The sequence below is a fragment of the Perognathus longimembris genome, chromosome 12 (genome assembly GCF_023159225.1).
Source record: "Perognathus longimembris pacificus isolate PPM17 chromosome 12, ASM2315922v1, whole genome shotgun sequence".
NCBI lineage: Eukaryota > Metazoa > Chordata > Mammalia > Rodentia > Heteromyidae > Perognathus > Perognathus longimembris.
In genome coordinates this window covers 28,848,801-28,864,856 of record NC_063172.1, presented here as the reverse complement: position 1 = coordinate 28,864,856, position 16,056 = coordinate 28,848,801, and the positions used below count along the sequence as shown (strand labels likewise).

The window sequence follows — 16,056 nt, the reverse complement described above, 5'->3', positions numbered from 1 at the left end:
TGGTACCTTTCAAACTGCCATTTTTCTCTTGAACTGTTTTCTCCTGTTAAGGGAAAATCTGGAATGGGAACTTGAGTTTTTAAACAAAAAAATAGTTCTATTTTTCCCCCATTTTTCTAACAGTAGATGGTGACTTGTTATATACAAATATAAATGATGATTCAAATACTATATTGCCTAATTACATGGGAGCTTAGTTTGTATAAGTACACTCAGATATTTGTACAACAGTCACCTACCTGATGCATTTCTCAGAATGTATCCACATTATCAGACCACAAATGACAAATTGCTTCTTTCCTGTAAGGAAAATGATTGCATCAATGTTGTTAGAAAAGAATAACACTAAAATATTTCTTTGAGTAATACATACATATGAAGACCCCTTCCAGTAACATCATCATAGCCAGACAAGTGGCTTTCTCTGGAGCACTCTAGTGCCATCTTCTGGAAATTGGTCTCGTTACAGCAGCCAAGAAACCCCACAAGCGCAGCCAGGTAGGCCTATTTCTAATAGCAGTGTGTCTCCTTTCCTAACTTCACTCTGTTTTGAAGGTCAGTCAACATGTGAGTTATTGCACATTCAGAGTTTGGTACAGGATTCTGAGTGCTTAGTAAATGCTCACTGAATGAATCCTGAAGACTTTGCCTTAAACAGTGTTCATTTCCAGAGTTCAGATTAGACATGTTCCTGCTATTGAGAAGTTTTACAATAGCATTAAATTTTGTCTTTCTTGGAAATATTTTCATAGTTACTTAGAAACCTTAAAAAGTCCAGAGCCTTCAGAATCTTAGCTTTTGAGATTTTTTAAAGAGCTAAGACTTAGGACCCACAGCTGAAGAAGCATGTAATTAATACTAAGTGGCACACTCATTGGGGTGAACTAAACTATTAATGACTCTGAATAAAGCAGTAGGAATGATAGCCTCTGCCTTGTTGGAGCATATAGTTACTTTGGAAAACTGGCAATAATGAGTATGGGAGTTTTTGTGCAGGATACTTGCAAGCATAGTTTCAAAGTTCAAGGACTCACAGGTATTAAATAAGAGGAGCGGGAACATTTTCTAAAATTTAAGGCAGGTTTTGAAATAGAGTGAGGTACATGAGGAGTGCTCAGGAGGATTAAATTGCTTTGTGTGGAATCTTCAATGTCATCCCAACACTGCCCTTTACAGGGGTGTGTCATCACGAGGCCCAAGCCACACTGAAGTCTAACCAAATAACTGGAATGTGCCCTTTTTCCTTGGGGTTTTAGTAATTCCCTAAATCACATCTAAAAACAGAGATTTAATCATAGTCCCCTTCCACATGACCTCCTTTTTATATCAGGTTTTAGTTCTAGTACTGGGGTTTGAACTCAGGCCTCACTGCTTTTCTTGGCTTTTTATTTTATTTTATTTTTTTTTTTGCTTATAGGCTAGTACTCTACCACTTGAGCTACACTTGAACTTCCAGCTTTTTGCTGGGTAATTGGAGATAAGAGTTAGATGGGCTTTCCTGCCTGGGCTGACTTCAAACTGCAATCCTCAGACCTCAGCCTTTTGAGTTGCTAGGATTACAGGCATGAGCCACCAGTACCCAGGTTATATCATTCTTATCTGTAAAACACTACCAACTATCTTCTGTAATGAAACAGCTGGTTAAGAAGACTATCAATAAACACAATCTGAATTCCAACTCTCATCTATGTTAGAATGAGGGCAAATATTTTATTAGGCTCCACCTAAATAAAAAACAAATATTGGCAAAAACTTGAAAAAATTAGAAACCACACATATTGCAGATGAGAATATGAAATTGTGCTGCTATTTAGTAAGAAAAAGTCAGTTTCTTAGAAAATTAAGAGTTGCCATTTGGCCCAACAATTCCCAATGTCAACATACGGGAAAACTGCAAGCAGGTTTACACAAAAATTCAGACACACGGGAGCATTTTTCATAGCAGACGAGTAGAAACAACCCAAATGTCCAACTAATGAAAACATAATTCAGCCACATTAGAATGAGACATTGCTGTTCCACAGATGACTTGGAAAGCATTAGGGAAAAAAGGATAAACAAAGCCATATCTTATGTTTCCATTTATATGGAGTGTCCAGAATGGACAAACCCATAGATTTCAAAAGTAAATTAGCAGCTAGCAGAAACTGAGAGGCAAGGTACCCCTGTACTGTAAAAAAAAAAAAATGTGTGAACTATACCTAAAAAAGTATCACCCACTGGCCAGGAATATGGCCTAGTGGTAAAGTGCTCGCCTCGTATACATGAAGCCCTGGGTTCAATTCCTCAGCACCACATATATAGAAAAGGCCGGGAGTGGCGCTGTGGCTCAAGTGGTAGAGTGCTAGCCTTGAGCAAAAAGAAGCCAGGGACAGTGCTTAGGCCCTGAGTTCAAGCCCCAGGACTGGCCAAAAAAAAAAAAAACAGAAAAAAAAGTATCACCCAAAGTAGTGAACTGATTTAGTGGAATCAAAATCTCTAGGCACCTTGGTAGAAACTAGAAATGCATTCTAGTATAGAGGCAGTATATTCAAGTCAGTAGGAAATAGCGTTATCATGAGCAAATAGTGTCATCATAAATGACTTTTTATCTGTAAGATGAAATGCTAGGATTAATTCAAGACAGATGAAAGCACATGAAAGATATTAGAAGTCTCGTTGAAATCTAGAAGATAAGTACAATGTAGGACTAGGGGAGATCTTATAGTCTGAGGGCCTGGATGTTAAAATTAAGCACGTTAACAATGTAGCTTTCATATATAAGAATATATATAGGAATAAAATGTACATACATTCTGAACTATAAACTACCTTTGTAATTTTTCTGTACATCTAAAACTACTCAGAAATAAAAAGCTTCAGAATTAAAGGTTGTACATTAAAAAACCTGCTAAAGAAATATGAGTCAAACTGCCAATAGCCATGCAACATCCAACTCTTTCAAATAGACAATGAAAAAGTAAGGATATGAATAAGGATATAATAGCCAATTTAAATACCAGATGCACATTTACTCCTTTTACAGGTGATCTTTTTCTTTGAAGTTTTCATTTTCTTATTCTCATTTTTGTGAAATTCTGTGAACATAAAAAGTCATTAAAACACAAATAACCCAATCAACTTCAGCTGAGCATGGTGGCACAGGCCTGTTAGCCCAAGTTTTCCAGGAGACTGAAGCAGGAAGACCCCTTGAACCTCAGGAGTTCAATACAAGCCCAGGCAACACAGCAAAAGCTCACCTCAAAAAACAAATAGAATTTTACCAAGATATAATTCACATAACATATAATTCATAAAGTGCAAAATGTTCTGGCTTTTAGTATATCTACAGAACTGTACAACCAAAACCACAATGCATTTAAAAATCTTCAAAAGAAACTCTAGGGCTAGGGATGTGACTCAAGCAGAACACTTGTCTAGCAAGTACAAAGCACTGAGTTCAAACTTCACTACAAAAAAAAACCAACCCAAACACCCAACCAACCAACCAAAAATCCTCCATGCCATAAGCATTGTTACACGATCCCCTCAGCCCTAGCCGAACACTAGACTCCATGTCTTTACAGGTTTGCATTTCTATATATTTAATACAAATCATACAATATGTGCTTTATGACTGAATTTAGCATGTTTCAAATTTAATCAATTTTGTAGAATATCCATATGCATATATATGGGCATATGCATATGTGGGTATATGTTTATATATATGGATATATCATGTCTCATCTATTCACAAGTAGATGGCATACACACATTCACTAGCTGATGGGCATTTGGGTTGTTCCTATTTTTAATTTTTTTGGCTACTATAAATTCATTATGAATTTGTGGAAAATATTCCCCAAGAAAAACAAGGTGGCAGACTTACCCATTAGATGTCAAATTCCAAGACTGATGTCTAAACTGTCCATTCATTCATCATGGGGTTCAGAAATACCCATTCACCGGGTTATGCCGACATGGTCCTTTCCTATAAATATTCTCAAAACAGGGAGCTTCCTAATACCCAGAAAGTATCTTCCCAATACCCCAGAAAGTCTACTTTCCACCTTGCATCTTCATAGCCATCACCATCTGACATATTTTTAAGTTGTATGTATATTTTTTTTTCTACTTTCTCTTATTTATAATTGAATCTCAGAGGCCAGAGTGTTTATTAGGTGCTATGATGTATTTCCAGCATGACCTTTATTACTATTTGAATAAATGAATAGGTAGCAATCACAAAAATCTCCAACTAGCATATGAGAAGGTACAGTGATGCCATATGAACTAAATTTAAAACTGCAAACTCACTGTCTATTAATCAATGGCTATCCAAATAATATAACTCTTCAAATAATACTATTTTTGGCATTCAACACTGGCCAATATGTAAATGCTAGCCTTTAATAGTGGCTTCTCATGTTTAAATGAAGGAAATAAATGCAATAAAGAATTAAAAAGAACCATATTAAAAATGTGGTCAGGTTTTTTAGTGTTTGTCATTTCTGGGACTTGAACTCAGGGCTTGGGCACTGCCCTTGAGCTTTTGTGCTCAAGGCTAGCACTCTACTACTACTTGAGCCACAGTTTCACTTCTGGCTTTTTGGAGATTAGTTGTAGTTCAGGGTCTTGTGGACTTTCCTACCAGGGCTGGCTTCGAACTGTGATCCTCGGGATTACAACCTCCTGAGTGGCTAGAATTACAGGCATGAGCCACCAGTGCCTGGCTTTTTAAAGTTTTAACCAAGATTTAATATAAAAGGGCAAAGAAGGGAGAAAGAGAAAAAGAGAAAACAATTCCTGCTTCCTTGGCAGGAAATGGGGGTTAAAGTTTCCAGTCTTGAGACACTTGATGATTCTGAATGGAAAAGCAAAACAATTTATGTAACAGTTATTTTGCTCATATTGGAATGAATAACTAATGGCTTTCAACATATTCTTTGGTGATAAAGTCTATATTTGGATAATATGCTTTGGAAAAATCTTACATATGTACAGATTTTCCCAGCCTCCAACAAAATTAAAAGTGATAAATCATACACACTTGACATTTAACTGATTTAGTACTCTGAAGCTGGGAATTTGTACATTTAAGAGAATCCAATTTAAATGCTTTACAATAATCATCAGTAGGGTATACTATAGTCTTAGTATTTTTTTTCTCACACTACCATGTGATCTTTTCCTCCAGGCCTTGAAGAAAGCAAAGGTAGAGTTTTAAAAGATTTCAGGGCTGGGAATGTGGCTTACTAAGTGGTAAGAGTGCTTGCCTAGCATGCATGAAGCCATCGGTTCAAGTCCTCAGCACCATATAAACAGAAAAAGCCGAAAGTGGTGCTATGGCTCAAGTGGTAGAGTGCTAGCCTTGAGCAAAAGGATGCCAGGGACAGTGCTCAGGCCCCGAATCCCAAGCCCCAGGACTGGCAAAATAAATAAAAGACAATACAATAAAATAAAAAGATTTCAATAAGCAAGGTGCAGTGGCTCACACCTGTAATCCTGGTTACTTGAGGAGGCTGAGATCTGCGGATCAGAGTTCAAAGCTTGCCCTAGCAGAAAATCTGTAATTATCACCAATTAATTAGCAAAAAGCCAAAAGTGGAGCTGTGGCTCAAGTGGTAGAGTGCTTGAAAAGAAATTTTAGTGAGTTAAGCCTTGTCTTAAATACCCTGGGGGTATATTGTTAGAGGGCAGCCCAGAATTGAGCTCCAAGGAAATCTGGCTTGGTCTTAAACAGTATACTGTACTCAATCTCGCTTGAAAGATCCAGATATGTAATACCTTTTAAAGTCAGCTGAAAGGTAGAACTGTGTGTGCATGCATACCAGCCGTGGGGCTTGAACTCATGGCATGTAGATTGTTCCCGTAGCTTTTGTGCTCAAGGTTAGAGCTCTACCACTTGAGCCATAGCTCCAATTCTGGCATTTTTTGGTGGTTAACTAGAGGTAAGTCTCCCAGACTTTCCTCCCCCAGGCTGGCAATCCTCAGATATCAGCTTCCTGAGTAGCTAGGATTACAGACATGAGACACTGGCCCCTCGCAGGTGGACCATTGTTAAGGTGAGGTGACACTGGTAGGGGATGAGGTATACTGAATGCACTGATCTCTCATACGATGCCACATTACTGTATTCCTGCATTAATCATTTAACAATTCCTTTTTTAAATTCAGCCTTTGAAAGAATGTAAAGACAGTCAACATTTTCATGATGTTAACTAATTTTCACTGACTATGAAAACAGAAAAACCACCTATGTATTTTATAGAAGCTTAAGAATACAAGCAGTTGGTATTAGCTTGAATTTAAAAGGCTCATTTCATAATCTAATATTGCTACAACACATTCTCTTCAGTCTTTTAAAGTATTCTTTACTTTTCTTAAGATGGCACTTTATAATATTAATTTATTTTCAAACCTAATTATAGGTTTATTTACTCAAGTTAAATTCAAACAACTGGGGTGTGTGTATGTGTGTGTGTGTGGTGCTGGGGATCAAACCCAGGGTCTTACACATTACAGGCAAGCATACTTCCATTGAACTAAATCCCCACTCCCTAACTCACTTTTAGGAATAAAATTACTTTGACAAATAAAGTACCTTTTTTCTGCAGTAAAGCCAGGGATGAAACATGAAAAATGGAGTTTCTAACATTATTTGTTGGAAAATTCAGCAAATGTTTCCTTTTTGACTGAGGCCAGAAGCCCAATCATTTTAATGGCTTGTAATATTGATGACTACTATCACACAGCAAGTGAAAATTCCTTATAAAATATATCTTTCAAAAATACCTGTCCAAAACATAGTCTCTATTTGACTTACATAACTGTAACCCCTCTGTACATCACTTTTTTTTTTTTGCCAGTCCTAGGCCGTGAACTCAGGGCCTGAGCACTGTCCCTTGGCTTCTTTTTGCTCAAGGCTAGCACTCTGCCACTTGAGCCACAGCACCTATTCTGGCCTTTTCTATATATATGGTACCGAGGAATCAAACCCAGGGATTCATGTATATGAGGCAAACACTCTTGCCACTAGCCCATATTCCCAGCCCCTGTACATCACTTTTATAATAATGAAATTAAAAAAAAATCTGTTCACGCATCAAAATGCAGCAAAAGTATTTACATTTATTTCACATAGGCAGTTTACACACTCATTATTGAACAAAACTGGAATGCAAACAAATATACAAATACAATAATAAGCATAATCAAATAAAATAACTGGCACTAGTGTTATAAGCATATTAATGGACTTGGTGAGAGAAAAACTTGGTGATGGAAATAGACTGCAGCCCATGACATTTTTCTTTTCTTTTTTTTTTTAATCAAAAGAAAATGCTCAGTAGCACCATAATGGTAGTACTTAAACATAGAAAGAACATTTTAACTGCTATCATTGAGATTAACCTGCTTTATTTAAGTGACCTATACAGGAAGTTTACAACACAGGCAGTATTTTGGCCAACTTCTGCTTTTGTCAGCTAAACATCTTCCATAAGCAAAAGCAAAAGGAACTCAAGCCAACCATACACAGACCTTTTGCACTCGGCACAGGTGAGCTCTGCATGGTGCTTTGAGTTTATGGTTGGAAAAGATACACGTGTGTTTAAAACTGAGGTTACATTAAGTTATTTACTAAAGCCTGAGTGTGTCTTTGGTAGGCTAATACTTTTTCAGCATTGTTATTCATGTTTATCTAGTTCCTGTGTTTTTCTATATAATCCATGGTGATGAGGACATTGTGCACAATACAGCAAGTTCCTCCAATGACTAGGCCCTTAAAACCCAGTCTATCCCAAAAGGCACCAAGAATCAATGGGGTACAGATCTCCCCTTAGTAAAAGATGACTTTTTTTTTTGGTAACACAACCTAATGGGATTTTTACTTTGTAGTTTTATGTATTTTATTTGTCACCGTCAATATATTTAATTACCTACCTTTACATTTTTCTTCTAAAATGGCATCAACAATATACAAGATATATAGAGTACCAGGTATTTCTATTTCAAAGTTGTGCAAAAACTGCCACAATCTTGCTCAAAGTGCCTTATGTATCCAAATGGTTGCAAATGGGCTGCCAAGCTTTATATATCCACATTTCATATGGAGAAAATGAAATTTAAGCCCAGTTATGAATAGAAATGTTACAGAGAATATCACATACGGAGTAACCTGCCAGGTTATTTTAAATAGCATCCCTTAGTGGTTTCAATAAAATGTCACTAACCACTTATATCTCAAAGCCCCAAGTTTTCTTCATAAGAATGCTATAGAGCTGCATTAGTATTTTGTACTGATTATAAATTAAGCCACATTTCTATCTAAATACACAGGTATGGTATTAAGCAATGTTTTGTGAGAAGCACACAAAACTTGCTTTACTCTTACGATTTACTATTACTAATAATGCACTTTAAAGCCTTCATTTCATAGTTTGGTGATTAAGATCCACATGAAACACAATGCTTTGCTGAACACAGAAGAAGTTTCTGCATTTTGATTATGAAACCTGGCTTTTGCTGGTAACCTGAAACTGAAAGTAGTCACATTTAACCAGCTCTAAACAAGGTTGTTCAGTGGTAATGATTTTGCAGCATTTATAGGCCTAAATTTCAGTCTGAATTGCAACTTTTAATTCCATTGTTTTATGTGAGTGGTTGTTATTTGTTTCTTTTTGTGAATCACCAAAATATAGATCAGCATTAGGTTTTATTCCGCCATTACCGTGTTCTTCAGTGATAGGATTCTGCTGTGGAACTTCTGAACATGAAGCAGTTTTGGTGAGCAGAGAAATGCTACACTGATAGGGGGAGTTTTCCAGACGGTCATTTTCAACCTCAGGAAGAATGTTGACAGTTGCAAAGCGGGCATGATAATCGCTGGACCCATGACTACAGGATGTTTTCATGCTTTCAAGGTCAGAACAGCTGAATTCAGAAAAATGGCTAGAGTGGGAATCTGCTACAGATGGCATACTGTCACTGAGGGAAGGAGCCTCAAATTCGCTCGAGTTCGTGCTTTGCTGTTCTAACAGCTGTGCATCCATGTCCTCTCTGGTCTCATTGATCTTCATGTTCCCCTTTTTCCTCAGCTTGCCGCTCTTGGATTTCTTTCCTGCAGCAGCTTCTTTGGACCACTTGGCTGCACTGGATTTACCTTCCGGCAAGCTGCAAGATGAAGCGCCAGGTTGGCTTCGGGGAGTGCTGCCATCATCCACGCTGCTGCTTCCGCTGTGGTGCCTCAACTTGGATGGCTTTGACTCGATGTCTACTTGCACTTCCAGGCTGTTGCCTTCTCTGGAACACAAGAGTAGCAAACATAATTTCTGGCTTCTTTTTCATTCAGATGATAGCAAAAGGGGCACAGCCTTTTTTATTTTCCAGTCCTGGGGCTTGAACTCAGGGCCTGAGCACTGTTGCTGGCTTCTTTTGCTAAAGGCTAGCACTCTACCACTTGAGCCACAGTGTCACTTCCGGCTTTTTCTGTGTATGTGGTTCTGAGGAAATGAACCCAAGTTCATGTACGCTAGGCAAGCACTCTACCACTAGGCCACATTCCCAGCCTCAGGCACAGGTTTTTGTAAAAACAATCAAAATGCTGTTCTAGACAGAACCTCCATTTTTTTGTGCTTTATTTTTCAGGTAGGGTCATATAATTTTGTCTGGGGCTAGCCATGGACTGCAATACTCCTATCTTTACCTCCCATGTAACTGTGATTACAGGCATATACCACCACCACTTGTTTTTTAAGACAGGGTCTAACTTTGACTAGGCTGGTCTCAAACTGCAATTCTTTCATCTCACCTCCCACATAGCTAGGATTACAGGGATGCTTACCTCCCCTGTAAACCTTCCCCACCTCCTAGCATCTTCTCAAGAACAGCTTTGGTGAAGTATAATTTAAATGCATAAAGTTCACCAGTATGTAATTTAGTGATCTTTAGTCTTTTCAGAACATTTCATCATCCTCCAAAGAAACCCTATACCCACCATTAACAATCAGTCCCCATTCTTTGCTCCGTGAAGCTTCAGCAACCATGAATCTACTATAGATTTGCCTATCTAAATAGCTCACCATTTCTTTTCCTAAAGAACTTAACAGTTGGTCACCATTATTCACTGGCTTATTTTGGCCTAGTGATAAAGATAATCCCCTTAAATTTAGTTCAAAACTACTTGTGACTTTGTAACAATAGTCTCCTTACTTGTCCATTGGGATGTAGGAATTCAGAATGGATCCTGCCATTGCTTTGGTGCTGGCATTATCACTCACTGTTCCCAAGCTGACTGTGCCAGATTCTCCACTTAGACTATACCGTTCTTTCTGTACATCTGCTTGTACTTCCAACCTTAAAGAGAAGGGTATTAGATAAAAGCCAAAATTATTTATAATTCAGTACTGCTATGACATGTTAAATAATGTTAATGTTAAATAATTCAGTTAAGAACTTCAGTAGTGAAGGGCTGGGGATATGGCCTAGTGGCAAGAGTGCCTGCCTCATATACATGAGGCCCTGGGTTCGATTCCCCAGCACCACATATACAGAAAATGGCCAGAAGTGGCGCTGTGGCTCAAGTGGCAGAGTGCTAGCCTTGAGCAAAAAGAAGCAAGGGACAGTGCTCAGGCCCTGAGTCCAAGCCCCAGGACTGGCAAAAAAAAAAAAAGAAGAACTTCAGTAGTGAAAAGCTAATTTTAGACACCATTGTTTTGTCCAGTTTCTACTTAGTGGGTCACTCAAATTCTACTGGAGTACACTGAATAGTTCCAGTCATCCAAAAGCAATGGGAAAAATTAGCCAAGCAAGGCAGAAAGAACAACACAAAAATAAAACAATGGGCTTTTAACTTAAATACAGTCTACTACTTTCCCTTAGGATGTGGTACTCTGTCATGCTTCTGTGCAAAGACAACATCAAAATATATTACCAACCATTACACATGCCACATCATTGAATCAAAAAATTCTACGTTAAAAATGGTTCTAAGGCTTGGTGCTGGTAACTCATACTTGTAATCCTAGCTACTCAGGAGGCTGAGATCTGAGGATAGCTGTTTAAAGTCAGCTTGGGAAGGAAAGTCCATGAGACTCTTATCTCCAATTAAGCACCAGCCCCCCACCCCTCAGAAGTAGAGCCTCAAGTAGCAGAGTGCTAGCCTTAAGCAAAAAAGCTCAGGGACAATGCCTAGACCATGAGTTCAAGTCCCAGAACTGGAACAGAAAAAAGGTTCTATGAATAGCATCTGACTTTTTTTCTTTTTTGGTAGTGTGAGGGATCAAACTAAGGGCCTGTGCATGCTAGGCACTGACCTAGATCTCTAGCCCATATCTGACTTTTAAGAGATAATAATATACACCACTATAGCCTAAGAGTTTCTCTTCAAATACAGCTATAAATTAAAGTTTCTGCTTAAGTACAATCTAGAAATAAGATAAATGTGACTGATTTATTTTTATTCATATTTTTCCTGTTACATAAAAAGACTGGTAGAAATAAAGCAGAGTCAATCAAAGAGAGGAAACACAAGAAGATAAAAAACATGTTCACTTCTCCTACTTTTCTATATGACTATTAGTCCAAGACTTAGTGAGAAGTGACCATTTACTCTACAGGACCCAGGCAGAACATCTTGGCCCAAGTTCTTGTATTCTTGGATATTCTGACTCCACTTATTACCAAGCCTCAGGTAAAGTCTCGTTTCCCAATATCCAGCTGTTTGTTAACCCCAGAATGAAGGACTAAGCTAAACAATACCTTCGGTATAAACTGAAGCAGCTCCAGCACTGATTTCTCCTATCAAATGTGACAAGTATAATGACAGAATGCAATTTCTCAGATTTAGTTATTACCACAACATAGAATATTTTGGCAGGAAATTTAATCAGTAAAAACAGTATCTACCACTAAATTTCATTTGTTAGCAAGGGTAAGCATCACATTCTGTTCAAAATTCTCATCTAAAGGCAGAAACAAATCAAAACCACACTATTTCTTACCTGTTGAAACAGTTTACCATGGCACTTCCTGACAAACTCCCTGTTATACTAGCTCCAGCTAGAGCCATGGTGCTTGCCGTTTCACTTAGGTTGTCTCTAATGGCTCCTATTCGATCCATGTGGCTTCCACTTGCACTCAAACTGCCAGTCAGACCACCAACACTTCCCTCTCCTATGCTAGGATTGTGTCTTGCTTCTGCTACTGATGTTGTATCTAAAAACCAAATGATTCAAAGAAATTAAGGCACGATTATTAATTTCTCCCTTCTTTAACAGCTTCATATTTTCACCATTTTATTAAGCAAGGCACAAAACACGTAGGAATAGAGAGATGTCTGAAATATTGGGTAAATGTAAAGGGAAGTATCTTAGAAAGTACATTTGGATCAGAAACTAATTTTAAAAAGATCCAGAAGAGGAGGTTACGCTGTGGCTCAAGTGGTAGAGCACTAGCCTAGAGCTGAAGAGCTCAGGGGCAGTGCCCAGGCCCAGAGTTCAAGGCCCACAAGAAAAAAAAAATCCAGAAGTGTAATAATGAATAAATTATTAAAAATTTTAATTGAGTCTGGGAATGTGGCTTGCCTAGCCTGCATGAACCCCTGAGCTCGAGTCCTCAGTACCACATAAATAGAAAAAGCCAGAAGTGGCAACATGGCTCAAGTGGTAGAGTGCTAGCCTTGAGTAAAAGAAACTCAGGGACAATGCCTCAAGCCCCAAGACTGGAAAAAAGAAAAAAAAATAATTGATTTTACAGGAAAAGTACAGGAAAATCTTCAGTAAGTGTCACATGAAGAGCTTTTATCTCTAGGTCAATAAGAATGGGACAAAAATTGGCTCCTAGATATTGGTCACAGTTCTAATTGTCTGCAAATGAATGTAAGACTTGCTAATTCTATGTTCTAAATCTGATAGTACTTTTCACAAGCTTTGTTTTGAGGGATTCACTTATTCATGCCAGTATTTGATATACTCAGGGTGAAAAAAGTTATGAGAAAAATAAAGCAGATGTATGGGAGTGAGAGATGACCAGCCATGTATGTAAGGCCTGCACACCATTTTAAGTAGAATGATTAGGAGGCCACTTTGGTAAGATAACCCTTATAGAAATCCCAGGCAAAGTAAGGAGTAAGCTGTGAAATTACCAGGAAGAAGGGAATTGCAGGTAGAGGGAACTGTAAGTTTAAAGCTTAGAAACAGAAACATGATTAGCATGCTCAAAAATTAAGAGGAGAATGGTATAGAAGAGGAGAATGACAAGAGGTAAGTTTAGAGACAGAACCGATCACAGGAGTCCTTTGGGCCATAATAAGAACACTTTGGACCTCCCCCCAAATACAGTTAGAAGTCACCGAGGAAGTTGTGAGCATAAGAAAGAAATGATCTGGCTAATATTTTCAAGGCATGATATGGCTGCACTTCAGAACAGTGAGTGGAAACTGAGAAGATGATACATCAGCTGAGAGGCTTCTATAATAGCAGAGGAAAGAAAACAGTAGTGTGGATTAATGGAGAAACAATGGAGAGATAAGACGTCATTGAACTGCCGCCATGGACTGAAAGCAGCAGTTACAGGCAGGGTATGAGGCAAGGAGGAGTCGTGATAGGAGAAGGGCTTTATTTCACTTATTTAGCAACATTTATTGGATGACCAGCATTTGTCAGGCATTATTCCTGGAGCTAGGACACTGATGAACAAAAAAAGGAGTTTCTCTCTAGCCTGTGTCTCTTTATGGAAGAGGCAGTAGAAGGTAATGGGGGAACTCTGAGCTGGGTGGACCTGCATTTCATTTGATTTTCTAAATTTAACAAGTATGCAATCAGTTAATACTCTTTTTAGATTTGCTTTGGGTAATCTGTGAAGTGGGGGTGGTAACAGCCTCCCAGAGCTGTGACAATTTTCAAGTAAGTACTATTCCCTAGACATTAGATTCAGATAGAGTTAGTGCCATAGGGAGAAAGTTTTTTATTATTACTATTATTTTTTTTTTGGCCACTCCTGGGGCCTGGACTCAAGGGCCTGAGCACTGTCCCTGGCTTCTTTTTGCTCAAGGCTAGCACTCTGCCACTTGAGCCACAGCGCCGCTTCTGGCCGTTTTCTGTATATGTGGTGCTGGGGAATTGAACCCAGGGCCTCATGTATACGAGGCAAGCACTCTTGCCACTAGGCCATATCCCCAGCCCGGGAGGAAGTTTTTGTCCCAACAACAGAATAGAGAAGCTACTTACTGAGGTCAGAATGATGGAAGGAAGAACACATTTTAGAATAGAGTTTGGTTGTAGGCAAAGTTAGATATTCAAGTTTGAATTTCAGGAAAGAGTTCTAACCTAGATATAAATTTATAGGGCCATAAGTGTGTGTGTGTATGTATGCATGCATGCATGTATATATATCTGTGTGTATATGTGTATCTGTAGTATTAGGGTTTGAGCTCAGAGCTTTGCACTTGTACGACCGAAGCATGCCTCTAGAACATTCTCGCACTGGATACTGCAGTGCCTAGACCATAATCCATCTACTTTAGGCTTCCATTGTTGCAGGAATGAGACCATGACCAGCGTCTCTGGTGAGATGGGGTCTCTCAGACTTTCTTCAGACTGGTCTGGAACCACAATCTCCTGAATGCAGCTTTCTATGTAGTCTGGATGACAGATGTGCATCACTGCATCCAAACACTGATTGGAAAGGGGTCCTGCACATGTCTAAGAGCTATAATCACAGAGTTAGGAGCCCGAATGTCAGTCTGTCTCTCTATTTCATCTATCAATGTATATATACTAATATATTAATAATCCTATATATTAATAGATTAATATATTAATAGAAATTACCTATGGAGTGAGTATAGATAAATAAGAGAAGTATGAGAACCAATGAACCTTCAAAGCAAATTTAGAAGGAATGGCTAGCAGATAGGATTAGAAGTCACTTATAAAAAGGCAAGTGAACAAGTGTTTCAAGGAAGATCCAGTTTGTCACATTAGGTATGAGTTATGCTGTTAAGATGAGGCCAGAATGGACTACTATATTTGGTAACATGGAAGCCATAATAGGTGACCATAGTTGAATGGTGGAGGTTTCTGGAGTGAAAGGGACAAAAATCTGATTGTATTAAGGTCAAGAGAATAAAGGTAACAAAAGGGCCTTATTTCATACACATCTGCTAATTATATCTTTGAGAAACAGAATAAATGTTGCTAGACTATAAAACATGCACCTTTAAAAATAAAGCTTATTAGCCAGGCATCAGGGGATCACATCTGTAATCCTAGCTAATCAGGAAGCTGAGATCTGAGGATCATGGTTTGAAGCCAGCCAGAGAAGAAAAGTCCCCATGAGATTCTTATCTCCAAATAAACTAGTCAAAAACCAGAAGTGGTGCTGTGGCTCAAGTGGTAGAGCACTAGTCTTAAGCACTAAGAGGCTCAGGGATATCACCCAGGCCCTAAATTGAAGCCCCACAAGTGACCAAACAATAAAAAAAGTTTATTATTGTGCGAAAAGTGTCTTTTCTTATCAAGGCAATTTGCTCCTTCCTTTTGCAAATTGTGGTTCTGGGCTCAGTCAATGTGAGCAGAGGCGCAGAGCCTGTTGGACTATGGATAAAAAGAGAGAAGCCTGCCTGCTCTGTGAGCTTGCTTGCCAGATTTTTGGCTGATGGCATAGCATACCCTTCTGCAGAAGTAAACTTTGCCTTGCTGAGTTCCTTTTGATAACTGTAAGCCCTATTGGTAGTGTATAAGGCTTTAAAAAATTCTTCTTAATTTCTGCAAGTTATTATCCTAATTCATAAGGTTTTTTTGTTTGTTTTCTTGCTGGTCCTGGGCTTGAACTCATGGTCTAGGCCCTGGCCCTGAGCTCTTTTTGTTCAATGCTAGCACTCACCACTTGAGCCACAGACCTACTTTTGGCTTTTTCTGAGTTTATTGGATAAGAGCCTCATGGACTTTGCTGCCCTGGCTAGCTCTGAATCGTGATCCTCAGATCTCAGCCTCCTGAGTAGCTAGGATTATAGGTGTGAGCCACCGAAGCCTGGATAATTCATAGTTTTAAAATAATATTTTGCTGGAAATA

The 16,056-nt window shown here is 38.6% G+C and overlaps 1 protein-coding gene across 2 annotated transcripts in view; it reads right to left on the bottom strand.

Moving 5' to 3' along the window:
- Positions 1 to 7,093: 7,093 nt before the first annotated feature.
- The window catches only part of Rnf19a (ring finger protein 19A, RBR E3 ubiquitin protein ligase), a 52,208-nt gene continuing 43,245 nt past the window's right edge, over positions 7,094 to 16,056 (bottom strand). For both annotated transcript variants that reach the window (XM_048358413.1, XM_048358414.1), the window contains exons 8-10: positions 11,985 to 12,198; positions 10,195 to 10,338; positions 7,094 to 9,285 (exon numbers count right to left, since the gene is read on the bottom strand). In XM_048358413.1, coding sequence (XP_048214370.1) covers positions 8,595 to 9,285; positions 10,195 to 10,338; positions 11,985 to 12,198 — 1,049 coding nt within the window. In that variant the 3' untranslated portion in view covers positions 7,094 to 8,594. The remainder of the gene's footprint in view (positions 9,286 to 10,194; positions 10,339 to 11,984; positions 12,199 to 16,056) is intronic.